General features: G+C 47.6%; 2 protein-coding genes across 3 annotated transcripts in view; one reads left to right on the top strand and one right to left on the bottom strand.

Moving 5' to 3' along the window:
* Positions 1 to 5,893: 5,893 nt before the first annotated feature.
* SLAMF7 (SLAM family member 7) overlaps positions 5,894 to 27,558 on the bottom strand; it is a 28,708-nt gene continuing 7,043 nt past the window's right edge. The window contains exons 2-8 of one of the 2 annotated variants that reach the window (XR_003607236.2): positions 26,071 to 26,403; positions 24,535 to 24,807; positions 24,207 to 24,323; positions 23,151 to 23,254; positions 21,700 to 21,762; positions 20,002 to 20,913; positions 5,894 to 11,847 (exon numbers count right to left, since the gene is read on the bottom strand). Coding sequence is in view for 1 of the 2 variants with exons in the window: in XM_028090970.2 (XP_027946771.1) it covers positions 20,842 to 20,913; positions 21,700 to 21,762; positions 23,151 to 23,254; positions 24,207 to 24,323; positions 24,535 to 24,807; positions 26,071 to 26,403 (962 nt within the window). In the remaining variant the exon portion in view is untranslated. Of the gene's footprint in view, positions 11,848 to 19,907; positions 20,914 to 21,699; positions 21,763 to 23,150; positions 23,255 to 24,206; positions 24,324 to 24,534; positions 24,808 to 26,070; positions 26,404 to 27,558 lie in introns of those variants that run through there. The other variant, XM_028090970.2, reaches the window with a different exon arrangement.
* LOC114199162 (T-lymphocyte surface antigen Ly-9-like) lies at positions 6,047 to 13,832 on the top strand. The gene is given in 9 exon segments (XM_088016842.1): positions 6,047 to 6,279; positions 6,454 to 6,593; positions 6,993 to 7,045; positions 7,047 to 7,344; positions 9,764 to 9,903; positions 9,905 to 10,037; positions 10,301 to 10,642; positions 10,724 to 11,014; positions 13,682 to 13,832. Coding segments are annotated over 9 exon segments (1,704 nt in total). The 3' UTR covers positions 13,756 to 13,832.

Below are 27,558 nucleotides of genomic sequence, written 5' to 3'. Positions count from 1 at the left end.
CTGGAGGTGGGGCCTCGCCAGACACTGACTCTGCTGGTGCCTCGACCCCGTGACTTCCGTGCTGCCGTCAGAACTGTCAGAAGTCAAGTTCTGCTATTTATAAGCTGCCCAGTCTCTGGTATTGCTGTTAGGGCAGCGCGAACTCACCAAGACTTCAGACTAGAGGCAAAGAGCATCTAGCGGGTGTTTTTTTTTTTTTTTTTTTAATTTAAATTCAGTTAGCCAACATATAGTACACCATTAGTTTCCGATGAGTGTTCGATAATTTATCAGTTGCAGATAACACACAGAGCTCATCACATCACGTGCCTCCCCTTAATGCCCATCTCCCATCTAGCGGGTATTTTTAAGCAGGGGTGCAGTGTTATTCAAGGACCCATTTGGAAGCTTACGCCAGCAGCAGAGGGGAGGGCGTGGAAGCGATGGGACTGTGATAAGGGGACGAGTGCGAGGTAAGAGCACGAGAGCAGCCTGGTGGGAGGAGAGGACAAAGGGGGGAGGCGGTTCGAAGATACCGATGATAATAAAAATCACTGCTCACATTCATTGAGTAATGACTATGAGTGACGCTTTGCGCTTTACAGATGTTTTCTTTTAATCCCTAAGCCAACCTTATTTGGTTGGTACTCTTGTTGTCCTCATTTTAAAGATGAAGAAACTGAAGGTAAACGTCACTGGAATGACCTTGGTAGTGGTGAACGCAGGTGGATAGTCTTGTGATACATAGAATCCAGCTGAAGTATTTGCATTTAAGTACAGTAAAAAAACCTAAAAGAGTATGAATTTTGATATAATGCAGTTAAGCGGCTGCCTTCGGCTCGTGGGTCCCTTTGGCAAATGGGTCCTGGACTCACCCAGTCTCTGTCTTCACACAGCGAGGGCTAATATTCTCATTAGCTGTGGATGAAAAGGCATCTCATGCTGGGAATCAGGGAGGAGGCAAATTGAGTTTGGCATTTCCAGTTTCACCATGTCCTTGGTCCAGGTCAGCAAATGTGAGCAAATGACTGGAAAATTTCTGGAATTCCTTCTGCTATCCTGGGAGTCCAGCCAGGCCCACGCCCAGGCACCAGAATCACCCGTCTACTGGGCATCGCCCCCAGGTAGCATCAAATCCCAGCCTGGGCTTCGATTTGGATCCTGCAGCTACTGTCCCAAGTTCCGCCGCATAGATTCACCACCAGCCCCTAACCATCCCTTCATTAACTTTGCAATGAAGATGACCCTGCATTTTACACAACTGTATTTTTTTGACTTCACTTTTAATATTATGTGGGGGTTTTAACATGTTTATACTCCTGCAGATTGGAAGAATATGAAAAGAATACAGAATTTCGACAAGTTTAAAGCTTTTTACACCTAAGTGGAAAGATAGTTAAATATCTTAAGAGCTAAAAGAAATGCAACATCAAATCAAGTGCTATAGTTACAGTAAAGCAAAGAAAGAATTCGGTGATATCACAGTGCGGCAAGTTGAATTGAGGGACACAGGCTATGAGACCAGCCTTTTTTTTTTTTTAGATTTATTTATTTATTAGAGAGAGAGTGAGCGCTTGCACACACACGCACACACTTGAGCAAGTGGGGGGAGGGGCAGAGGGAGAGAATCTTCAAGCAGGCTCTCTGCTGAGCGCAGAGACCAACGGAGCTCCATCCCACAACCATGAGATCATGACCTGAGCTGAAACGAAGAGTTGGACACTTAACGGACTGAGCCATCCAGGCACCTGAGACCAGCCTTTCAGAGGACGTCAACAAAGCAGGTAAAGGGACCTGGGTAGGTACCAACAGTTGATGTCTCAGTGATGTTTCTGGTCGTTAAGCAACCTTAATTGATGGAGCAGATGCCCCAGAAAATAGCTGGAGTAGAGATGACATAAATGTGTCCTTTATGAATCTTTCAGTCGTGGAAAGATAAGGAATTCAGAGCAGGCATGTTCAAGGTATCAGTTAGTACTTTTTGTTTACATATATGTATTATTCGAGACATGTAGCTTATTAAAGTAACCGTTTGTGGTTCCGACTTGAACTATGTATTTGAATAATTGATTTGCGTTTGTGATTTTATTTTATTTTAATTAATAAATTTTACTGAAGTACAGTTGGCACACAATGTTACATGAGTTTCGGGCGTACGACATCATGATTGGACACGTCTATACGTTATGCTCACCATACATGCGGCCACCTGTCACCACACAGCACTATTACAGTTGAATCTAAGTCTATATGAAGTATTTGAAGACAACTTAAGAATTACCCTACATATAAGCTTAGTGTACTAGATTTACAGGCCTTCTTTAAATATTTGGGGAATCTTATTTATTGATTCAAATACTTTATCCAAGGTGAGTGGGGGGGTGGGGGAAACAGGTGACGGGGATGAAGCTGTGCACCTGTTGTGATGAGCACCGGGTGATGCATGAAGTGCTGAATGACAATACCGTGCACCCGAAACTAACATAATCCTGTATGTTAACTCTCCTGGAATAAAAATAATAGTACTAAAAATATATTTATATCTTAAAAAAAGAAAAACAAGCAGAAGAGCTATATCATAAAATCTGTTTTCAACTCTGAAAAAAAAAGAAAGTAAAGCCCCTACTGTGTGCTGACCCCAAGCAAGTCACTGGGAATTGAAGGATGAGAAAGGAAGGCTAGGGTGAGGTAGGTGAGGCAGGTGGCAGAGACTGGGGCAATCCAGGAAGCAGATTTGCAGGGGCCAATTTACAGGGCTGGGAAATCCTAGGGGATTTTGGGAGAGACTCTAGAAACAGTCTGCCGTGACTGGAGTCCAAGATGGGAGACGTGGTGACACGGCACGAGCCCAAGATTGGCAAGAAGCAAGAGAACAGGAAAAGCCTCGTCCCCCAGGCCTGCGAGCCTGACTTTACCTTGTAGGGGATGGGGGACCTCCGAAGGGTTTAAAGCATGGCTGTGACATTGTAAGGTTTGACTTTGAAATAGCTCCCCTGGCCTTTCTCATATGTCCCCTCATTTTTACATCTTTTGACTCTAAAGCGACATGTGATTATTGTGGTGAACTCTGAAAAGAGGAAATGTTTGTGACCCGACATTTACACATTCACTGCGGGCCTGAGGCAGGTCGGTCTGCAGGTGACAATTTATGGCTCTTTCTCTACCGGCGTCCTTGCTCGTGCTTGGTCTTTTCACAGGGAAGTCTATCCCTGCCGCTACCTCCCAGGCACCTCTACCTGCCTGCACATTTCTGGGAGCCAGGCTGTGTGTGTGTGTGTGTGTGTGTGTGTGTGTGTGTGTGTGTGTCGCACCTGCTACCATCTCAGACCATGCAGGCCCATACTGCGTCCTTGTCACTCTCACATTTCTTCTGCTAATGAGTCACAGGGAGCCCTGGGCATCCCCACACAGGCTGATGGTGGAGGCATGAGATCCAGGACCTGCCCCATCTGCATCTTGCCGTTTCAATCATGATCCTCTAAGGTCTCTTTGCCTCTCCTCCCTCTCCCACCAGCCCCCGGGAGTGACCCTTCATCATGAATTGGGCTTTCTGTGTCCCATAAATGACCTCAGCAGGGGATGGCACTTTGCAGCTGTTTCTGTCCCCCTAGATTCTTACTGCTTGCTCCTGTACCCCGACGACCTGAGCGGTGGCAAGAGACAGGCTTGGGAACCAGTCAGGGGAACGAAGCGTTTGAGAAATCTGCATAAGGGGCCGGGCTCTGATCTTGCTCTCCAGAGTTTCAAGCTTTTGCTTTCATTCTCCTTCAGGGGAAAACCAGCGTGTGTGATTACAAAGATCACCTGCCTCAGGACTGTCCCCTTAGGGGGTCCCCTAAGCCTGCTGACGAATCCCTTGATACATTTAAAACTTGGCAGTGAAGGGAAGGAAAAATTCTTCTCCACCCTCAAGGTCTCCTACCCGAACTAAGAACTAAATTTATGTGAGACAGATTAACAGGAGAAAAAAAAAACAACCCAAAGTTTTATGACGTGTGCATGGAGGCCCAATAATGAAATTGAGACCTAAAAAAATGACCGAGGAAGCAGTTTTTGTACTTTTTAAACAAAGAGACAATAAATCTGTGAGGAATTGACAGGACAAAGAAAACTTAACTTTGGGAGCTTTAATTAGTACGGAGTTCTAAACAGACGTTGGGCTGGGGGAGTGAATCAGTAAAAAAAAAAAAAAAGGTGACAAGCGTTGTTTGTAAGTGTTCTCGGCTCTAAATTTCCCATCTCTTGTGATCAGGATACTCTTTACCTCCTGGTCCAGCCGGGTTGCTTTTCACACGGGAGATTTGTTTCCTGCTTTCAGGGGACAAAGGAGGGTCTGAGTGTCCTTGTGCTCACTGGCTCTGAAGTAACTTATTTAAATAATCAATATGCCCAAGTGGCCCATCTTCGGGTGGCCTGCCCTTGGCCCCTATCACAGTTTATAAAGAACCTTTACTTAAGTTTAAAAACAAAAAACAAAAAACCTCTGATCCCCACATCAGACTTGTGATATAGATAAGGCAGACAGGATTACACACATTTTATGGATGATGGACAGAGGCTCAGGGAGATTAGGGGACATTTTCTGGTGCATGGCTGGTAATCTACCTGGCCGGCTGTGGGAACGCAGCGGCGCCGTGGAAACTCAGAGAACAGTGTCCTCGGCCAAGGCAGCAGAACTGGTGGGGAGATTCCTGCACGGCCCCCCTCACCCCCACTTTCCTCCCCCACACAGTGCAAGCTCATCTGCGAACGTGTCTCTCTCCATGGCGTCCAGGCCAGGCCCTCGGTGGTCCCTGCCCACAGGGGCGTCTCCCGGGCATATGGCCAAATAATGGGTAAGACAGGTCCTGCCTTAAAAAATGTTCACAGTTCTTCAGTTCAGTTCTGGAAACATCTACTGGGGTTCTTGTGTGCCGGGTCATGTGCTGGGTGTGTGGTGGGAAGGGGTCTCAACAGGTCCTGGGGAGGAATTAAATACGATGAAAGTCCGTTGCCAGCTGCACACTGTCGCTGACAGAGGACCAGCTTTGGGGTCAGGTGAACTTGGATTGAACGTGGACTCTGCTGCTTCCAAGCTGGTGACTTTGGGCAAGTTTCTTAAGCTCTTTGTGTCTCATGATCTTTAAGTGGGAAGAAGAACACCCACCTTACAAGTTTGTTGGGAAGTTAGATAGGATGATGTGTTTACCCTACTTGGCGCGGTGCCTGGCATTTGGGATTCGTGTCCTGACCGTATCCCTGTGTGTCCTCGCTTGAACCCAGAATCAGGATTCGGACCACGAAGTTCCACACACGCCCATGGCAGCTAACCCTGAGGCTAATGCACCGGCCTGCCCTCCTCACTCAGATATTAATTCCCTTCCATCTTCTCCCCTTCGTGAGCTTGTGAGCCAAGTGGAAAGACACGCACACAGCATCTGTATGAATCAGGGTGAAGTAAATGCTTAAAACCAAATAAGCACAGGCTGGAGGAAACCAGGCGGGAGCGGGGTGGGGGGGGGGGCTTGGCTGGACCAGGAGCAGGGAGCCCGGCCCGGGAGCAGCGCTTGAATTAGCCTGATGAGCTACTGCATGGAGGGTGCAGGGAGGAGCCATGCGGTTCTGTCGCGGTGGGGTCCTCCGGCTGAATTTCAGGCCCTGGGCCCAGTGTGGGGCGAGGAGGGTGCAGCTGATGCCAACAGCTTCCGCCTCGGTATGCTTCCTTCGGCACAAATGATGCTCCGGGTGGAGCCAAGGTAGCTCCACAGAAGTGGACGCCAGGCTCTCGAGTGCATTCTGCGGTGGGTGCACGGGACGCCGGCCTGCCCCCAGCTTGGGGTGCCTGATCCCACGGGACAGCAACCCCTCTCCCACCCCTCATCCCCACAGCTACTGTCACAGGACTTCTCGGGTCAACTTTTGACAAAGAGACTCACCACCTGGCCTGGAAACTGTGATGCGGCTGGCGCTTCTGCATCCCATTCTGAATCAGGACGCAGATTCTTCCCTGAGCCAGGCAGCCTTTTCTTTCTAAACCACTGTGCAGCACACCTGGGTCAGTTTCAGACTTTCTGTTTCCTGGGACGGCATGTCAGTGTTGCAGATATACTCCAACGGTCACACTATTGAGCGCTGGTCTTTTTGCATTTCTCGACAAGGGTGCTGGCTGGTTTTGGTGAGGATGCAAACAAGGTGCAGCCACCAAGTTGTCCCAGTGACATCAAGAATCTTTAATAACACCAACAGTGAGGCACTTACTTGCATTATCTCATTTCACCCTCACAAAATCCTGGAAGATGGCATGCGCTCCCTGTTTCACAGGTGAGAAAGCCAGGACTCAAAGAGCATAAGTTGCCTCCCAAGGTCACACAGCCGGTACCTAGCAAGTGTTTGAACTCGGGCGGTCTGACTGGTGCCCTGGTGCTTATGCTCTTCTCCCAAGTAGTCTGGTACTGAATGACTGTCTCCTGACTACCCTTCAACTTGCTTGGCCAGCCCAGCACTAGCCTTCCTTCTAGAAAGACGTTCCCAGAACCCAGGCAGAGCCTCAGAGCTGGCTTCTGTTCAGCCGTGTCTGAACAAGCGATTATGGGGGATGCTACAAGGTGGTTCCTGCTGCGGTGGGGCTGGGCTAAGTGAGTTCTGATCCTATTGCCTGGATCAGCAAGAGGGTGGCTCAGAGTCACAGCAGAGATCGTCCCCCCAGGCACCTCCCGAGAATTTTCCTTTCTCTCCGTTCCACTCAGCATCTGCAACCCTAGCACAGCATCTATTAATTATTGTATCATATGTGAATTAGTTGATGTGAAGGCTGAAGAAGACCACTTTGGCATAAAGGGAGGAGGCTGACTTGTGTTCCTGTTCTCTCACCAACTAGCTATGTGGTCTGGAGCAAGCCACCTAATTTCTTTGGGTCTCTGTTTTCTCATCTATAAAATGGGAATAATAATCACTTACCTGAACTCTCTCAGGCCTGTTGTGAGCCTCTGGCTTAGTCAGGCTGCCCCTGAGGCTTCTGATCTGTGTCTTTGCAGGGACAGGGGTTTCCGGAGAGGACCCAGACCCTGTGATGGTAACTGGGACCCTAGGGGGGGTCTGTCACTCTGCCCCTGCAGCTACAGGCTGGAGAGCCGGTGGAGAGCATCTCTTGGATATCCCGTTCCATCTCCATGGCCATAGCCATTGTAACCTTGGCAGAAGCAGGGGGGCCAGACACCTTTTATGAGGCGGAGACCCGGTACCGGGGTCGTGTGAGTGTGGTGGGCCCAGGCCACTCCCTGCAGATCAGCAACCTGAGCTGGAAGGATGCGGGGCCCTACCGAGCCCACACGAACCTGAGGAGCTCCCGCATCACCCGCACCCGGGAGTACCAACTGCAAGTCTATGGTGAGCGTCCTGCGGGCAGCAATGGGTGTGGGGCAGTGCTCATCTTTCAGGCTTTCTCACAGCCTTTTCCACATCTCGTTTAGTAACATTTACACTTTTTCTGATTACAAGGCTAATATGTGCTCACTATAAAAAAAAAACCACAACAAACCCTGTAAAGCAGAGTTGCCTGGGAAAGTCTCCTGAACAACGACAAGGCCCAGGACGTGCCCCAGGCCAATGGCAGCAGAACCCCCGGGTGTGTAGTGGGCAGAGAATGGGAACTTCAGCCCCAAGAACTCAGTTGTGCTACTTGAGTGCTCTTGAGGTTCCCTGATGCTAAAATAGGAACACTCCCATCTGGTGAGAATAATCTCCTGAGAAAGAGCGTTGGGACACTCTGGACAGAGGTACAGGAGTGTACAGGAATATTGCTTAAAGATACTTAAAAATTGTTTCAGGAGGGAAAACTGCAACGAAGACATAGGGGCAGGTGGCAGATACCCCAGCAGCAAGGAGGACGGGCTGTACCTGTAGAGATACAACAAACTGATTGTGGATTCAGACGGCTTATTACTCATATAGAGTGTGAAAGAGTAACCCAGGTCCCTCACACCAGAAAGAATGACAAAAGGGGCCAGTTGACCACAATGCAGGTGCTGGAAACCCTGTAGCCAGAGAAGCAGTTCTAGACTGCCGTGAGGGGGCAGGGTCTGCAGCTCTGTTCTGAGCAGTGGGAGCAGGAAGCTCCTTCCTCATGAGACACTGACTCACCAGTGCCTCCCAGGGGAGAAAGGGAGGTCAGCGGAGATGGTTTCAGGGTCTCACGGGCCACCATCCTCTCGTCTTCTGGGAGGATCACAGGGCACTTTGCCAAGACTCAGATCAGCTGTGGTTCCAGGCTTTGCCTGAGGGACCTGAGGGACCTGGCTGAGGTGCTCCCCCACACTGGGAAGCAAAAAGGTGTAGTTATGCGTGAGGATGAACATGGGGAAGTGAACTGATGGAGGGAAAGCAGAGAAGCTTTTCAGGCTTGAGTCATGTTATAGGAAATATTCCTATTTTATGAGGCATTTTTTTTCTTCCTGGGAGAGAGCGTTTTCTGTCATACATCAAGCCTGGCCTGGCCATGGCCTGTTCGCAGACAGCTCGAGGGCACACCGGGGCTTCTGGGACCTCGGTGGGACTGTTCCCTAGGGTGGTCCAGGGCTGCGGGGAGAGCCCCTCTCCCTCTGCTCCAGTGGAGCGGCTACAGCGAAGTAACAGGCCAGCCTTTTGTTCTTCTCAGGAAGTTCCCCAAGTCACTGGAGCCTCACGACAGCCCTGCAGCAGGCAGCAGAGGGGTTTTTCTTGCTGGCCTGCTGAAACTAGTCTCAGAGAGAAGTAACAACACCGAGGTAGAGGTGGCAGAGCCGGGAATAGAACTCAGGCACCTCGATGCCACATCCTGTGTGTCTGGTTTGTCACTGCATTTACGGGCTTGAGCTAGAGAGGATGCTGAGGGGAGAAGGGCATGCGGAAGGAGTCATGGGGGGAGGGTTTGGGTTCTGGAAGACCACACCGGGGGAGGCAGCAGAAAGTTACCCAGCCTGCCTTCCCCCTGGGGGACATTCTGGGCCGTGGGGTCCTATTTTTGCCCAGTTGAGCTGCCGCTGGGGCTGCCATCAGGTGGGCCCCAGGGCTGAGGCCGAGTAACAGAGGCCTTCTCCCATACCCTGTGGCTTTGTTGAGCCTGCCCTGACTAACCACTCTCTTAGCTTCTCTTCCTGCCACTCCCCAACCCCCTGGCTCTGGCCTGGGGACACAGGAGGGCAAATAATGGCAACGTGGAAACCTTAAGGAAGCATCTGAGGTCCTGGTCCTGGGGGAAGAGGGGGTGGGGTGCAGGTTGAAGGGAGTACACGGGAGTGGAAGAACCCTCAAAGGCCAAGGGCCAAATCTTCTGGGAGCCCCGACAGGCACCCGGACGCTCGGACATCCGGAAGCTCGATGTGTACTGCAGAGACCCCTCCTGGAGAGAGATGTAATTACAACACAGTTCTGTGTGGGTGCGCACACGCCGCATTCATGTGGTCAGTGCTGGGGTGGGAACCCAGGCTTTGGGGTCAGATCCACTGGATTTGGGTCTTGGAATCATCATGTAATAGCCGAGACTCTGGGCAAGTTACTTGAAGGTCCCCGAGCCTGTTAAACGGAGTAGGTGCAAAACCTCTGCTACCTACTTCATAGGGTGGTTCTGGGAATCAAATGATGCTACATGGCAGGGTCTCGTAGAGCCCAAAGCTCTCGAATAGATGTGGGCAGATTCTGCCTCTGTTTCTCCTTGTGTGTACTGAGGATGATTCAGGGTCTTGGCACCAATGCCCTGTGCCTTCTGCCCTGTGAAGGGAGGGCCCAGGGCAGTTCGGCAGTCTTCGGTTGGTTCATTTTGTGCCCACAGAGCAGCTGGCCCGGCCCGGTGTCACACTGAGCTCCAGGATCGGTGAGAGTGGACACTGTATCTTCATCCTGACGTGTGAGGCCGAAAGCAGAGGAGGCTCTGTGACCTACAGCTGGCTACCTCTGGGACCCCAGACTGTTGGTGTCCCGTGGAGGATCTGTCCTCAGTGTCTCCTCAAGGCTCGGGGACAGGGCTCTGACCTTCACCTGCGTGGTCAAGAACCCAGTCAGTAACAGCGGCTCCCTCCCTGTCTCAGTGCCGTCCTCATGTCCAGGTACCCGGAACCTGAGCATGCACCGTGCACTGCGGCTCTGAAGTGGGCAGAGGTGGAGGGCAGAGTCCCCTTCAGGCCCCGGGGAGAACACCCTTGAGAGAGTGGCATGGGCAGGTGGGGGCAGTGCAATCGGGGGGGAGGGCACTGGAACCAGTGTGGAGGCTGGAGGGGTTTGGGCAGGAGGAGCTTGATGGGGCCTGGGTGGCCCTGAGTGCGTAGGGGAGACCCTGGCACTGAAGCTGTGGTTTTCTGTCTGTCTGTAGGGCCAGGAATCCTGGAAGGGGACACGGTGGGGGAGACAGTGACCGGTCTCCTCGGGGACTTGGCCATTCTGCCCCTGGAGGTCCCGGCCGGGCAGGAGGTGGAAAAGGTCACCTGGAGCTCTGGAGAGCTTGTTGCCATTATGCAAGTGGGGCCAGGAGGCGAACCGGTCCTGGCTGCCGGGACTCAGGCACCATACAGCAGACGGTGGAGTGCCCTCTACTGCGGCTACTCTCTTCAGATCAGGCCCCTGAGGCTGCAGGACCCTGGCCTCTACAGAGCCTGGATCACCCTGCATAGTCCCTCGATCAACATCACCAAGGATTTCACCCTGCATGTCTACGGTGAGGGAGGGGGTGGAAGGCTCACGTTTGAACTTTGACCTTTCCTCTCTCCCCTGCTTGGCCAGACCAGAGTCTTCTCAGAGCTCGAACTTTCCTTTCTTGCACATTGGCTGCAGGAGCCCAATATCACTGTCAGCTCCCGGATCACGAGGGATGGGGCCTGTTACATCACCCTGATCTGCTCCCTGCGACAGGCCGGAGAGGATGTTCAGTACAGATGGGCACCCCTCGGCCAGGGGGCAGTTACGTCCCATGGGGGAACCACTCTTCGTCTCTCCTGGAGACCCGGGGTCAGCGACAGCTATCCCTGCACGGCCAGCAACCCGGTCAGCCAGAGCTTCAACTCCATACCCACCAGGCCCCTCTGCTCAGGTAACCCCTTCCTTGTGTGGGCCCCCTCCCTGGCAGCCTTGGTCCAGGAGCTCAGCATCCCCACCTGCCGCCCTCCTGGTTCTAGGGGTGGTGGAAGAAAAGGAGGGCAGGATCGTCTGCAGCAGGGCTGTCTCTGGGGGGCAGGAAATGAGGGCTCTGGGGCCATCCTCCCAGGGCCGTGCTGTCCAGCTTCCGACGGTCAGCCCCAGACTCGGTGCCCGGGCGCTCGGCTTACTCTTGGGACTCCCCGAGGGAAAGTGCGTCCCTCAGCCCACACAGTCCTGCAGAGCCCACTGAGGAGGCATCCCAGACGTCCTTGGCCATGTCCTCAGCGAAGCCTGGAGCTACCGTGAGACAGAAATCCCAGGCTGTGCCCCTCCGGTGTCATGGGCGGCCTCTCCTGGGTTCCATAGGCCGTGGCAGGACACTGCCTCAGTCCAGACTCACTATGTCCCTTTCCTCTTCTCGGCCAGCTTCTGAACATCTCTCCACTCCCTGTCTCTGGTTCCTTACCAACCACTTGCTCTTTGACCCTTTGTGTCTGCCCTGTCCCCAGCCGCATCCTCATTGCTAAGTCCAGGGGCCACTCCTCACTTGAGTTGTTCTTAGGCCGCTCTCCTCAGGGTCCTGGGCTGCTGGGTCCCAGGGGGTCTTCTTTTGTATCACAGTCCTTAAGGGTCACGCCCAGGCCTTCTGTTGCCCGGGGCAGAAAGCTGGCTGTCATTCAGAACCCTGGTTTTCCACTGCTACTTGCCCAGGTGCTCACACCTCCCGGTTATCGCACTCTCTTCCTTCGGGATCATCCTGCTGATCACGCTGCTAGGGGGTGAGTTCTGAAAGAAAGAAATGCTTGGGTTACTTTTCTGCTTAAAATCTTGTGGTGTCTGCCCGCTATCAAGTGTATAAATATATGATCCCCTCTTCATTCATTTAAGCAACTCCTGTTTACAGAGCATTTATCATTATTATTGTTATTTTAATTGAAATATAGTTAACATATAATATTAGTTCCAGGTGTATAACATAGTGATTCAACATTTATATACATCACGAAATGCTCACCGCGATATGTGCGCTCACCATCTGTCTCATGCATAATTACAATATCATTGACTGTATTTCCTATGCTGTACTTTTCATCCTCACGGCTTATTTATCTCATTCCTTGATGTTCTTTTTAAAAAATTTTTAATTGTTATGTTAATCACCATACATTACATCATTAGTTTTTTTTTTAATATTTTATTTATTTGAGAGAGAGAGAATGAGAGATAGAGAGCACAAGAGGGAAGAGGGTCAGAGGGAGAAGCAGACTCCCTGCCGAGCAGGGAGCCTGATGTGGGACTCGATCCCGGGACTCCAGGATCATGACCTGAGCCGAAGGCAGTCGCTTAACCAACTGAGCCACCCAGGCGCCCCTACATCATTAGTTTTTGATGCAGTGTTCCATGATTCATTCTTTGTGCGTAACACCCAGTGCTTCACGCAGAACGTGCCCTCTTTAATACCCATCACCAGGCTAACCCATCCCCCCACCCCCCTCCCCTCTAGAACCCTCAGTTTGTTTCTCAGAGTCCATCGTCTCTCATGTATCTCATTCCTTGAAAGAGCATTTTATAACCTTACAGAGAGAGAGCGTGCCTGTGTGCAAGTGGGGGGTGGGAGGAGCAGAGAGAGAGGGAGAGAAAATCTTAAGCAGGCTCCACGATCAGTGTGCAGCCCAATGTAGGGCTTGATCCCCTGACCCTGAGATCATGACCTGAGCCAAAATCAGGAGTCAGATGCTTAACTGACTGAACCACCCAGGCACCCCTTACAGAGCATTTTTTTAAAAGATTTTATTTATTTGTCAGAGAGACAGAGAGCATGCACAGGTGGGGGAAAAGGGGAGAGGGAGAAGCAGACTCCCCACTGAGCAGGGAGCCCAATGTGGGGCTTGATCCTGGGATCATGACCTGAGCTGAAGGTAGACGCTTAACCGACTGAGCCACCCAGGTGACCCCAGAGCATTTTAAAAAAAGATTTTATTTGTAAGTCATCTCTATGCCCAACGTGGCGCTTGAACACACAACCCTGAGATCGAGAGTTGCATGTTCCACCAACTGAGCCAGCCAGGTGCCCCCAGAGCATTTTTAAGGTGCCTTGTGTTGTTCTAGGCATTGAGGATAGAGTGAAGAAGAGGTCTGGATAAATTGCCACCCCTCAGGGAACTCAGTCACAATCGTCACGATCTGCAGCTAAGCCTACTAAAGGATTAGAGGGGGTACTGAGCATGTTGTATTAGGGCCTTCATCTGTGTCTATTTTACCCATGGAACGAGACCAAAGCCCATTTTCGTCTTCTCTGCATCGCCAGTACACAGCATGGAATAGGCATGAAAATTGTGAATCTGACAGTTATTCTGGGAACAGCCTGTGCTGGGGGTAACGGGGCACAAGGAAACATGGTAATTGGCTGCGGACACTAACGTTCTCCCTGCCCCTCAATGGGGTCCAGAGGGCAGTTCACCTCTACCCTCTAGATTCACTTTCCTTAAGGGGCCTCCAGCCCACTCACTCTTCCGAATTCTCTTCTTGGAAATCCCTCCCCCTGCCTGCCTGCCTTCCCTTTCTTCTCTTCCCCGCCTTTTACCCCAGTTCCTAACCTGTGGTCATTATTTCATTCCAGCCTCCTTCTTACCCTGCTCCTTGAAGAAAGAATTTCTTCTTTTTTTGATCCTGGGAGCTTTGCAGATTGAATAGATTGACTTTGACAAGTGGAGAAGCCAAGAGGAGGAATGTGAGAGGGGTCATCTTGTGGCACACAGAGATGAAGAATTCTGTACCTGGGCACCACCTGCCAAAGTCTCTTGGCGAGAGAGGGACATCAATCCCTATTTAAGGCATAAAACCTATTTCATTTGCAAACAGTTCAAAATCGCCAAGAAACTGCTACATACCTTCTGTTTAAAATAACCTGATTATGTTTTATTTAATCATTGTTTTAAAGTGTTCAGAAAGAAAAGAGGGCTTATTCATATAAGAAAAATTGCTCATTTGTAGGGCGCCTGGGTGACTCAGTCGGTTAAGTGTCTACCTTCAGCTCAGGTCATGATCCCAGAGCCCTGCTCTGCGGGGAGCCTGCTTCTCCCTCTCCCTCTGCCTGCCGCTCCCCCTGCTTATGCTCTCTCTCTCTGTTAAATAAATAAAATCTTAAAAAAAAAAAAGAAGAAAAGTGGCACGTTTGAAACATAAGAAGGTTTGTGAGGTGATTAAGTGTTATGAACATATGTATTCATATTCTGTTAACATTGAAGTACATGGGCTAAGAGGGCCCAGATTGAACTTAAATTTCTTCTCCTTGGAGCAGCCTTTTGACCACCTTATTTATGCAAATCTTTCCTCTTATTCATAATCATTTTACCCAGGTCAATTTTGTCAAATTATCACAATTTGTAAATATATATTTATTTGTTGGATTTTTTTTTCTTACCTTCTGTCTCCCCCACAAGATATTTAGCTCCATGAGGACAAGAGCTCTATCTGTTTAGTTTACAACATAAATTCAGATGGCAATAGAGTGCTTGGCTTATGGTAGATATTTCAATATTTTTTGAATGAATAACTAATGGATGAGAGTTGAGAACATTTTTTCTTAAAGATCCAAGAACTATCAGATTTCATAATAATTTGGGATCTATAACGTTTGTGTGTGCGTGTGTGTGTGTGCGTGTGCGTGTGTGTGTGTGTGTGTGTGTGTGTGTGTGTGTAGTTTCTTTCTGCTTTTGATAGAGGAGGAAGAAAATGGAATTCTTATCTTGAAATTTCTGGTGTCAGGCCATCCCTCAGGCAGCCACTTTGGCATTCCGATTATGCTGAGCTCCAAACAGTCAAGACCCAAAAGACTCAGGGACGAAGAAGCTTTGACAAGCCCCAGCCACAAGAATTTAGACAGAGGACCAGCTCCAGGAAGACAAACATAGATAACTACACTATAATATGAACTAGAGGTGGCAGACAGGGAGGAACTTAGCAAATTCTGTTAAAATTCCTCTCTATGTTCCACTTTTCTGTATGGCCCAGCAAACACTGATTTTTACCATTTACTCTTTTTCATCTTCCTGGGAATTGACTTCCTTCCCTTTGAAGTCCTAGGCCCCATCCCCTTCTCCTTATTTCAAGATGACATATATACCCCATTTTGCCGGACTGTCTTTGGAATTTCCACGAATGTGGATTTAATTTGTACAAAATTAAATCTGATTTTCTCCTGTTAATCTGTCTTGTGTCAATTTGATTCTTAGTCCAGCTAGAAGGATCTTGAAGAGCAGAGGAAATTCTTCTTCCCAACATCTTCTAAGTAGTTTGCTTGCATCTAAGTGGTTTGCTTGACCCTCTGTAATGGGTTTCTCCCACCGCAGTCACTGAAATTTTAAAAGCATAACTCCTCTGGTCCAGACAACTGATTTTCTTCCTTTCAGGTCTCACCATGTCCAGAGTCTTTGCACAGGCTCTGCCCTCTGATTAAGCTCTCCTTTCCTGTAAGGAGCTCCTACTCACCTGTAGATCTCTGCTCAATCATCACTGTGTGGGAGAAGCCTTCCCTGATCCTGGCAACAGCCCCCATTATAGGTTACCCTTACACCATGCGTCTTTTTTTTTTTTTTTAATTGTAAGTCTTGGCCTGCCATACTTCTGACCAACCCAGTATAGTCTAAGGGCTCCACAACTCTCTCCTGGGGGTCAATAATTTGCTAAAACGCCTCACAGAACTAAGGAAAAACAGTTTACCTACTACATTACTGGTTTATTATAAAAGGAAACATCTCAGGAATAGTCAAATGGAAGAAATGGACAGGGCAAAGTATATAGGAAGGGGTGTGGAACTTCTATGCCCTTTCCAGGTATACCACCCTCCTAGCACCTTCATGTGCTCACCAATCTGGAAGCTCTCTGAACCCCTCTGGTTGGGGTCTTTTTATGGAGGTATCATTATGTGGGCATGATTGATTCATCATTGGACATTGGTGACAGAACTTTATCTCCAGCCTCTCTCCCACCCCTGGATGTTGGGGGTAGGAGGTAGGGAATTTGGGGAAAATGGGGCTGAAGTTCCAACCCTCTAATCATTTTGTTGGTTCTCCTGGCAACCAGCCCACCTGTCACCTCATTAGCATACAAAAAGATACTTATGTCTTTGAAGATGCCAGGGAATTTAGGAGCTGTGTGGAAGGAAACTGGGAGGAAAACCAAATCTATATTTATTATTATCTCTCAATATCACAGCCTCTCTCATTAGAATTAAGCACCCCAAGGACAGAGACCTCTGGTCACTGCTCTGTTTTCTGTGTTCAGCACAGTGTCTGGTACTTAGTGGTGCTCAATAAATCTTGCTGAATGAGTAAGTAATGAATGTGTGCATGGTTGAGTGAATACCTGCCTGACATGGTACAGACACCTTCTTTTCTCCCCCACCAAAGATTCTGTATTTATGAGCTGTATTAGCAACTCATAAACCCCAAAACACACAGCTTTGGGTGCTGCATTTGATGGATCTTGATATGAAATGTGGTTTCTTGCCCTAACAAGCTGGTGGTTTCCTTTACCTGCTGGTTGAGCTCATGAGGTGAAGGCTTTTTCTGCACATGGATTTGGGAAAGTTCTTACTGAGAATCCAGACTCCAGATCTGTTGGGGTATTCCTGGGCTTGATTTTGTTACTGGTTTAAAGAGAGGGAAGGGGAGCTAATTCTAATTATTTCACCATTTGGACTGGCTTAAAGGGGAGGGGGTAGGGCACAGATTCATTCTAAACCCTGGCAGTTGTTAGTCTCCCCTCCAAATCTTTGTCTGCTCTGAAGCTCCCCCAACCTCAAACCACCCACTCTGAGGCAGACTAATCTTTTCCTCTGATCATCACGTTCTAGGGGCTTCTCTCTTCTTCCCACCTCATTCTCACTTGGAGGAGGCACTTTCCGTCCTCCCCCACTGCACGCCTCCCACCCCCAAGATGGGGGCCTCTCAGAATTTCCCCTGAACTCCTCACAGTGGGTCACACCTCTTTATACTCACTGAACACTTATTTAAAATTTCTTCCACTCCATTATGTAATACATTCTTTCTCATTAAAGAACTTTTGGAAAATTAAGACAAGCAGAAGAAAACCAAGCCACTTAAGATATCACCTGCCCCACAAAACCCAGCATTAATATTTTGATATTTTTTCTTCTAAGTTTTTCCTTGCATTGGTGTTTTTAAAATGTAGTTGTAATCATACAGCACATTAAATTTCACTTTCTACTTTCCTTCACTTGTGATATTGTAGAGGAGGGAAAATAATCTTCCTTATACCTTTCTAGATTCTGTGGCTGAGACCCTCCACCTCCCGTAACAAAAGATTAACAAGAGAAAAAAAAAACCCCACAAGTTTAATAACATGTATACCTCCTGTATACATGGGAGATACCCAGGAACCTGAGTAAAACTCCCCCAAATGGCCCAAGCCGCCATCTTAAATACCATCTTCAGCTAAAGGCAAAAGAAAGAAGTTTTGAGGGGGAAGCTTTTTATGGGAAGTTATCAGGAAAAGCACAACAAAGGTGTAGTTGTCATGTAGATTTAAGTTGGTGCCTCCTCCACTGATAAGATTCTTTTGTAATTCAGAGTCATCCTTCTCTTTCTGGTATATGAGGGAGACACCTGTACATATGGAGATTTCCTTTGTAAATGTAATTGTCCCTTACAAAAGGGACAAAGGATCTTCTCCTGCATCTGTTCTTTCTTTAAAATAATCAACTGAACATAATCTTTATGCTTAAGAGGCATATTTTGGGGTGGCACACTCAACTACCCTTCAAAGTCATTACATTTTCTAGCTTTATAACCCGTAATTCCTAATGTCTGTGTTCACTTCACCTTCCCCTGTGGTTAGAGTCTTAGGTAGTTTCCAGAATATCACTATAACAAATGGCAAAATAATGCATATTTTTGTAGGTAAGTCTCACAGTATCTTTTTGAGACAGTATGGTTCTCAATCCCATTCTTGCCCAGGAAGCATTGTTTTTAAGTTCTTTCAACATGGGGGAAAATAAATTCCCATTTCTCCCACTCTTCCTGCCCCCTCTGCTATGAGTCAGTGTTGAGATAAATTTCTAGGTCCAAATGGACCACTTCTGTCCAAGGTGCCATGTAAGCAAACCGAAACTTGGATGACTTTTGTGTCCCTGCAAATGCTCTGTTTGATCAGAAACCCATTGGTATTTCCAGTCAACTAATCTCCAAATGCCAAGCCAACTTGGGACCTTTTCACTCCAAATGAGTCTGATTTTGTGGCTCTAGTTCTTCAGATATTTTCTATTTTTCTCTTCCTCATTCTTTATTCTTTATATTATAAAGTCTTCCAGGCTTCTGCCCCATTTTGCACATCTCCGAATGGAGACTGCTCACTTCGTTAAGTGTTTAATAAAGTTTGTTTGTATTACCTACTTTTTGTTAATCATTTTTTAACACCATTGAAGGGGAGCAGAATATACCACCCCAAAATATATCACCCACACTTTGGCATGTGGATTATTTTGAACTGAAGTCAATCAAGACCCAGCAGACTCAGAAAAATCTTTTTGCCTCTCCATTAATTACCTAATAAAATTTAGAAAGGAGGCCTGTACCAGAAAGAAGGCCACTACCAGAGGTAACGTTTTCATCTGAGAGGTTATCTGCCTGGCAGGGCAAACACTGTACAAAACACTTGTTCTTCTCATTCTCCTGTGAATTGTCTTCCTCCCCTTTGAAACCTCAGACCCCTACCCGTTTCCTTACCTCAGGATGGTATAAAAGCCTCAGTGGCTGGACTATTTTTTTTTTAAATATTTTATTTATTTGACAGAGAGAGACACAGCGAGAGAGGGAACACAGCAGGGAGAGTGGGAGGGGGAGAAGCAGGCTTCCCGCGGAGCAGGGAGCCCGATGTGGGGCTCGATCCCAGGACCCTGGGACCATGACCTGAGCCGAAGGCAGACGCTTAACGACTGAGCCACCCAGGCGCCCCTGCTTGACTGATTTTGAGTCTCATATTTTTTATGGGGCTCTCATACATATGAAATCAAATTTTTTCACCTGTTAATCTGTCTTTTGTCAATCTAATTATTATACCAGCCAAAGAACCTAGAAAGGAGGAAGGGACAATTTCTCCTCCCCTACACTAGTCACCTCTCTTTTAAGGGCTGATTCTTCATTTTTTATGTAATGAAAAAGTTTACTTTGCATGAAAGCAACCAGCTCCTTGCAAGAGGTTGTGAGATGTGGATAGCAGTGGGAGAAGGTTGTCTTAGAAAACTCACCTGTTTTGGGGAGGTTCACCTTACTCAGGAAATCTCCACCCTCCTCGCCAATTGTGCCCTGTTTCCGTGTTGCCCCTTCTAATGCTTTGTAAAACTTGGTCTTGCCCGAAACCCTTTGAGAAGACTACTCCACTGCTTCTGAGTCACTGTGCTCCCCCAATCCATAAGTTACTTTCTTTTGAATAAAGGACTTCAAACAAAACTGTTTTAGTTTTGTCATTTGACAGTTTACACCCCTCAGACCTGGGGCATCAGATCCCTTCCCAATATCTTCATTCAAGATGTGTCCAGAAAGGGCGCCTGGGTGGCTCAGTTGGTTAAGCGACTGCCTTCGGCTCAGGTCATGATCCCGGAGTCCCAGGATCAAGTCCCACATCGGGCTCCCTGCTCGGCAGGGAGTCTGCTTCTCCCTCTGACCCTCTTCCCTCTCGTGCTCTCTATCTCTCTCATTCTCTCTCTCTCAAATAAATAAATAAATCTTTAAAAAAAAAAAAGATGTGTCCAGAAACATATCAAAAGCAACCATCCTCCGGCCCATGTTTTTCATTTCATTAAAAAGGTAAACTCTAAAAAGGGAGGCAGGCATGATGTCTATTTTATTTGCCGGACTGACCCGGCAGAGATCTTCAATAAATATTAGTTGAATGAATTATGAGACTTTAAATACTTACACACGATCACCCCTAACTCCAAGTCTTTTATAATAGATTCTAAATGTGTCTTCAGGTTCAGTTTCTCCTTTGAAATGGGCTTCTGAACAGGCCCTATGGCCCTGGCTTCTCACTTGCAGCACAGAGTGTAAATGAAGCTGAGGCTGTGGTTCTTGTCTTCAGGTCAGTCACACTTTGGAGCATCCATCCAGCCAAACCCTGTCTTCTGCCTGGCTTCTCTGTCCTTATGCACTTTGGCTCCCAAGTCCTATGGCTCCACAGCTGACTCTGGTTATTGGAAATTTGTGATCAGATGTGCTGCTAATGCTCACAGAAGTCATTCATGAGGAACCAATTTCATGAAAGCAGAGAGCACACCTGAGCAAAATCAGTGTAAGCTCAGCACAGTGCCAGGCACATAGGTAATGAGTTGGTTAATGAATCCATTTCTGGCTGCTACATCTGCTTTTTCTGGAAATATCTGCCATTCCTATGTTCTCACTCTTTTGGCCACCAGACTCTTGGTCTAGTTTGGATCTCCAAGCTCTGGAATGGGAGTTGTCATTCATATGATGGACAGCACATTTACATTTCAATAGAGATACTTCTAAGGCTCTTGCTTGGAGTTGGTTGATAAACTCACAGTAACATTTCCAGGAAAGGATAGTTACACATTTAGGGTTTGAGGAGATTTCTCAGGAGAGGATGGAATTAGGAACTCAAATCTGAAGGAGCATAGAAGATAGTTATTCTGGAAGGAAGTCAGTGTTCTTCATTCTTCCTCAATATTTCTGGTCAATTCAGTGATTTTTTTTTTTTTTTAATTTTCTTTGAGGCAAGGCAGAAGAGATGCACTGCTGTTTAGATCACATTCTCATAGGCAAATAACCTTGGTGTGTCTGGTGATGTGGGTGGAGAGTGGGGTTTCTCCATCTGTTAGGCAGATAAAAAGATGCAGATTGCTGGAGGTGGGAAGGTGCTGGATCCCACCAGGAGACCCCACCATCCCAGACACCCTTCCTTGCCAAGGTCACCCAACCCAAACCTCTCGCTATAGAGAAACTATTACTTAAGGTTAAACCACATTTACTTTGCTGAATGCTTAATGAACTGAACTTTACTTCCAATAATCCTATTACTTTCCTACTACTATGCAAACTGTTTTGCTCATTCTCATCTTTTCTGACCTGGCTGGGAGGGGAGACAGGAAGGTCTCACTGCTTCTGCCAGGTGTGAAACGTGAAGGAATAAGCTTTAAAGCTTAGCACATTAGTAGTTTGGGGAAAGGGTGCAAACCAGATGTAACATAGCTAGACCAAAGAAAAGTAACAGAAATGTCTCCTGCCTCCAGCTTATTGGTGGCTCAGAAGCAAGCTGGAGTTGTCTCCCCAGCAATCCCTCCCCTTTGAGGCACAGCCCAAGCCATGGACTTTTCTCCATCCAAATCCTCAGGATCCTACTGATTTTCTTGATCATCCCTACCTAGAACCTCTCTCCCTCTCTATTTATTCCATATTACTCCATTCAACTCCGAAAACATAATTCTCACTTATTCCATATATCTTGTGTAACCCTAAGCAAAGGGAATGGGGATGTACTGGGAAAACTTTTAATATCAGAGAATACAAGAACGCTGGGGCCCAAGACATTTTCAGCTAAGCTTGAACCAGGAAAAAGAATGAGACAAGTAAGGTGAATCTCAGCTCTAAAGCTTCTTACCTTTTGAGGTATTTGCACAGAGGAATAAAGTGCATTTCCTGGATTTTCCTCTGGAATAGTGTTCTATTAAAAAGAGAAAAAAAAATCATAGGGTCACCTAGACAAGCCCAAAGGGACACCCAGAATCCAGAAGGGAAAGCAGAGCTAGGAGGAAGGGCAAGAAGAAAGAGACGTTCTGGGCCAGGAATGGGGAAGAGGGAGGAACTCTTGTTGGTGAGTGCAAGAAGCAATTGCCTGATTTTTAAACTGTGTTGTGTTTAAATAAATTTAAAAATGTATAAGATATAGAAGTCCCATGAGCTAGGAGCAGCCTAAGGTGATTGAAGGATAATTTGAAGTAATATTGCTAACGTTGCAAGTAAACTTTTCTATTAGCTTAAAAGGCCCTTGGAGCAAATATATGAGGACAACTGATGGGTCAAAACAATAAAACTATGGCAGCAATAGCAAAAACAACTTCCAGGCTGGAGAAAAGTATCCTGGGTCAGTGAAGTTTCTTCCTGAACACCCAGGACAGTCCTGTGGTCTCCTGGGAGTGTGTCTTGAGCAGAGAAGAAGGAGGATGGTGATAAAGCAATCGGTTTTGACATAAGCCAGGCTGTGTGGAGCCCAGAGCAGTCTCCTGTGAGGCAGAAAGGAGCTCTCAGGACACTAACAGCTTCAAAAGAAAGTATAACGTCTCCTCTCAGGAAAGTTGTAGGTAAACAGAGGAAGACGCAACCTGAAACACCAAGGGCTGCACTGAAGCTGGCATTCTGAGGCCCCAAAGTGCTTTTATTTCTTCAGTAAATGGGCCAATGTGGAAAAGTGCTCTATGGCCTCTAAGGAGCTAGCCCAGCTGGGGCTACAGGGATTCCTGGCGACCTTTCAAAGTTGTCTATCTAGGTCATGTCTCCAAATTGTCTTATTATTTGAGTTTCTTTAAACTTTATTCTTATCATCTTCTTTTCAAAGAGTTTCCTTTGAATTGACAATGTGTTTATTTACCTCAGCTTGGTGACGCATGCCTAGAAAGCCTTGAGTGTGGGCCTAGAGCCTTCTGAAAGTGTGGGCCCCTGAGCCTTCTGATGGAAAAGTCATCTCTATAGCCAGTGTTCTGACACCGTAACTCAAACATCAGCCCAAAGTCACACTTCCCTACCTGCTGTGCTTTGCAAAAGGAATTTGGCCTGTTGAGTGACCCTTGTGAGCTGTAGAGGGAAGAGAAGATTCCATAGATCACAGAGTGAGCATTACTGGCTGGGTCAGAACCAGGGGCTCAGAACCAGAGGTCACTGACTCCTGCATGAGAAAGTATTCATAAGGACTTAAGGAGACACAGGTGTGTTGGGTTTCAAGGGCTATACATCCTCATATTCCATGTTGCCCAAGTCCACAGAGAAATCTCAACTAAAGCAAGGAGGGCCTTAGAGAGGAAGATCAGGTCCCAGGAAAGATGGGAAAGGACTCACATTAACGCAGATGATTGTGTCATACACTGGAGTCTCTCCAGAAGGAGGGTAGTAGTTAAGAACTTCCTGATGAGTATCTATTCCCTTCTTCTCTTCAATGGACTCTGAAACCAAGGTGGGAGAAAATTAGAGCTAACCCTCCTTTATTCACCACCCCCACCAGCCTACCCCCTGGAAGACCCATTTAGGGTGACCACCAGGCTGGTTTCCCTACAACTGACCACCATGCTGGTTTCTGGGACATGGGACTCTCCGTGCTACACCCAGGGAAATCCCATAATGAACTGTTTACCCTGGTTTCTTCACTTCCCAATTTCTGGACCAACGCAGCCAAAGGGGAAGAAGAGAGGGTCAGAAACACTTTCAGAGTGCTTTCAAGAGGGAGGAAAGATCTTAACACCTACAGTTTATACACAACTGATGCTTAGGTCCCTCCCCAATTCTCCACATGGACAGTATCAGGGAAGCTGAGAAGAAAAAATCAGTAGGAGGGTTTAGGGATGCAGAGCATGGTGTTTGGCATGGAGAGAGACAGACATAGACTTCTCCAGGAAGAGTGTGTCTAGACTGAGGTGGGGAGTAAAGAGAGGTCTCTGGAGTTGATCCAATGAGGAGGACTGGGTATGGTTTGGGGGCTCTAACCAGGGATAGGGACTGGAAGGGCTGACTGGAGTGTGTTTGGTGTATGGGACCTCAGAGTTGGAAGCCATCGCCTCCCAGGGCTGAGGAACACAGTCAGCAGTGTAAGGCTTGTGTCAGTAGGAGGACCACACCGGTAAGTCCCTCTTGGGGGAAAGAGAGGGGTGAGCACTGGAGAGGGAACTAGGAGGACTTTGGACTTAGAAGATAGGTTATGGACTCAAGCACTCTCTTACTCCAGAATTAAGGAGTGCAAGATGATTGTGTTCTCCTTGAGTACACAGAATATGGCCTCTTCATTTCTGTATCCCTAGTGCCTAGTAGCAATTCCAGCGCACAGTTCAACATCTGTTTTTTGAAGAAATTAGGGAGCAAATGCATGAATGAGGCTGAAGGCAAAAATCGTGCATGCTCTACCTTTTCTTCTTTCTCTTCGCATAATTAGAATAACTGGCACCAGGGCAAAGGCACTGAACAGGAAGAGCACCCACAGGACATACAGGACCATGGAGGATTCTGAGTCATCAGCAGCACCTTTAATGAGAGAATGGGTAGAGGCACAGGGAAGAGAGAAGAGTCAGCTAGGGAAAATGATGCAACTTGTGGAGCAACTGCCACCTTCCTCCCAGGCTGGTGACTTCCCAGGGGCCTCCAGTTTTCATGGGCTGTTCCCATGGGGACCAGGAGCTGAAGAAGGTATAGGTCCTGAGACAGAGGCTTCTGGAGAGAGAGGAGAGACCGTCACCTTCACAGAGCTTCCAGGCAAAGATGGGGTTTGAAGAATTGCTGCTGATGGGGTTCCTGGCCACACAGATGAAGGTCATGCCCTTTTTTCCCAGCCTCCAGGATATGGGGAGGATGGGGCCATTATGGGACTCATTGGCCGCCTGCCCCAGGGACTCCCAACTGTAGGTCACATCTTCTCCTCCCTGGTCCATGAAGCATGTCAAATTAGTCACACAGGTGCCATTCTCATTGTTCTGCAGACCCATGGTAACTTTGGGCCTTGACAGGTGCTCTGCAAAAGAGAAACAGACAACCAAGTGTGGAAACTATGCCTTTTCTGAATTATTCTTGTAAACCTTGGACCTGAATCTCTGGGGTGCTACAGAGTGGAGAGGAAGAAGCGATTCAGAGCAGAATTCTCATTCTTATCTGGGAAAGAGAACTGTCTAGGTTGGCTTTCCTAGTTATATAAAAACAACAGTAACAATAGAAATAATAATAATAATTCAACAAGAATGCAGCTGCCATTTTTGAAGCAAAGCTATATGGCCAGCCTTGTGCTAGATGCATTTTAGATGTGAGCTAATTTTATCTTTTTTAGAGGCTCCCTATTTCCTCTGTCTTCAGGCTTCCTTGAAGAGACTTTCACTTTACTCTCCAGGAGAGAATAGTATGGGAATAATATTTCTGGCCCTCCTCTCTTTCTCATGCTCATTGTTCTCCCTGAGAGGATGAGCAATCGGTTCATTGATGAGATGGAAAGAGTCTGACATCCAACATCATTTCTTTAATACCTTTCTCTATTTCGAGCTGTTAAGATTGCTGTCTAAATGTGGTTTGCCCTTCTCTCCCTCCCCCAGCTAGTTTGACTGCATAACCTCTGTTCCTTTCAACTATGTCTATGTGGAGGACACACCTGGATCAAGGTACATGGCCTAACTCTTAAGGGCAAACCTGGAGGCCCATCTCTGGGTGTCCCTGATCCTACAGCTCCATGAGTAATTGGTTGAACAATTGTTTTGTAAGTTCATCTTCCCTGAATGGGCTCCAAGGTCTAGACTTTGGGGGAAAACACTTCTCCTACCTAGCTTCACCAGAAAAAATAAAGCTGATATTTCTATCTTCCTTTTGATTCTTGTGTGGATTTTTCAATTGGTTGGAATCTGTAGGGAAAGAGGTATAATTGATGTTTATACACAATAATCTTTCTAAGATAGGTATCTCCTTCCTCCCCATTACAGATATGGAAATGAAATTTCACAGAGCTTAAGTAACCTGGCTAAGGCCATGCAGTTAGTAGGTAGAGAGGCCAGAATTTGACTTGTGTGATCACTGCTTCCCCTATCACCCATCCTCTACACTGCATTGCCTCTTGCAGAATCTTTGAGTAGGAAAGGGCCTGAGGGGTGAGCTACATTTACTTCATCCATGCAGGAGTTCCCTCTTCCACATTCTTGCCAAATGTGTATCCAACCTTTGCTTGGACATCTCCAATAACAGAGAGTTTACCACTTTGTGAAGGCAGTCATCCACCTTTGGAACTAATTCTGCTCACCATAGACACGCAGTCCATACTGCTGGATGAAGGGGTCTTTGAGGGAAGAACTGTATATCACCACGCGGTAATCACCCGAGTCACTCTTATCCAGTTTGCTGAGCTTCAGGGAATAGTTTCCACGTAGGAAGTCCAGCCTTTCCTTGTTATGACTCTGGGTCACTATGACATTGGCTTGTTTGTCTGGTGTTTTTGGCTCTATGGTGATGAGAGGGGTTGTGTTGAAGATCCAGACAAGGCTGTCAATCTGAATTCCTGGGAGCTTCAGAGGGAAAGTCACAGACCCACCAAGGTCACCAACCAGTTCTTTCGGAGCTCCAGAGGTTGCTGGCCCTGCAGACACAGAGAACCATAAAATAAACCTAAGACCCTGTCCTTGCCACCAATTACTCACCTGTTTTGGGTCCTGGGAAGGTCCCAAGAAACCCTCTGGGGCCAACCCAACCAGCCCCTGGGAAGTCCTTTGAAACCTCACTCACACAAAGGCATTGAGGTCAGAATGCTTTGCCTGAAAGGAGGGACTGCAGGGGAACCCACCCCTTCCCAGAGACCTCAGGCTGGAAAGACCATGCTCTGAGGTAGGTCATGAGGCCCAGCTCCATCTTGGACAAGTTCCTGTTAGGGGAGAAGTGGGGAGGTTACTGTCCAGTCCTCCCTTTGGACTCCCAGATTGCTCCTGGAGAGCTGACTTTGATGCAGATGCAGAAGCAGCAGCTTGCCTGGCGTAGGGGCAGTGGTTCTCAAGAAGAGATCAGGACACTGGGAAGGGAGCTCTAAGTTCTTATGATAACAATAGCTGGGAAGCTTGCGGGTGTTTCATCTTCTGTTTTATGGTAGATTAGAGTGTGAAATCATCCCCGAGCGAGGTTCTCATTCATTTTAATTTCAGTGTCCTTCCTTGAGTGGAAAGGCAAAAGAGCACTGGACGCTCTGCAGTATGCCTAGACTGACTCGTGATGCTCACCCCCAACTATTAGGAGTTGTAGTAGGGGTTCACTGCCCCAAGAAGTTTTTGTTTCACCGCAATCTTAGTTCACTTTAAAAAGTATGACTTATAAACAACCACCACTGGTTATGTGGTTCCAGGTGGAAAACAGTTAAGAACGGCTATGAAAAAGCTTCCAGAAGTGGCCCACAGAGCATTTCCAGTGAGCAAGTGTGGGGAATGAGTCTTCTACCTGTTAAGATCTGAGGGACAGACTCGGGATAGCACAGAGCAGAAAGGAAATTTAGAAGTACACAGTCAGTAAGAGGCAGAGCCCACATCAGTACCCACAGGATCAAGGCCCCATCCATCGTTGCTTACAAATGAGAAAAACAAACAACAGAGATTGAGAAAAAGTATTCAAGGATCACAAATAGTGGCAAAACTAAAACCAGAACCCAGGTCTTCTTATAGGTGTTCTCCATACAAGTACAAAACCCAGTTATTTTCCCTTCTACCTCTTAACATAATGCATCATGCTGAAATGTCTAAGAGAAATTTTA

This window comes from Eumetopias jubatus, unplaced genomic scaffold, assembly GCF_037043125.1.
Source record: "Eumetopias jubatus isolate StellerSeaLion01/CBP00866 unplaced genomic scaffold, mEumJub1_p1.0 scaffold_12, whole genome shotgun sequence".
In the NCBI taxonomy this organism is placed as follows: Eukaryota; Metazoa; Chordata; class Mammalia; order Carnivora; family Otariidae; genus Eumetopias; species Eumetopias jubatus.
The sequence above is the reverse complement of the archived record's forward strand: the minus strand, read 5'-3'. Positions and strand labels throughout refer to the sequence as shown.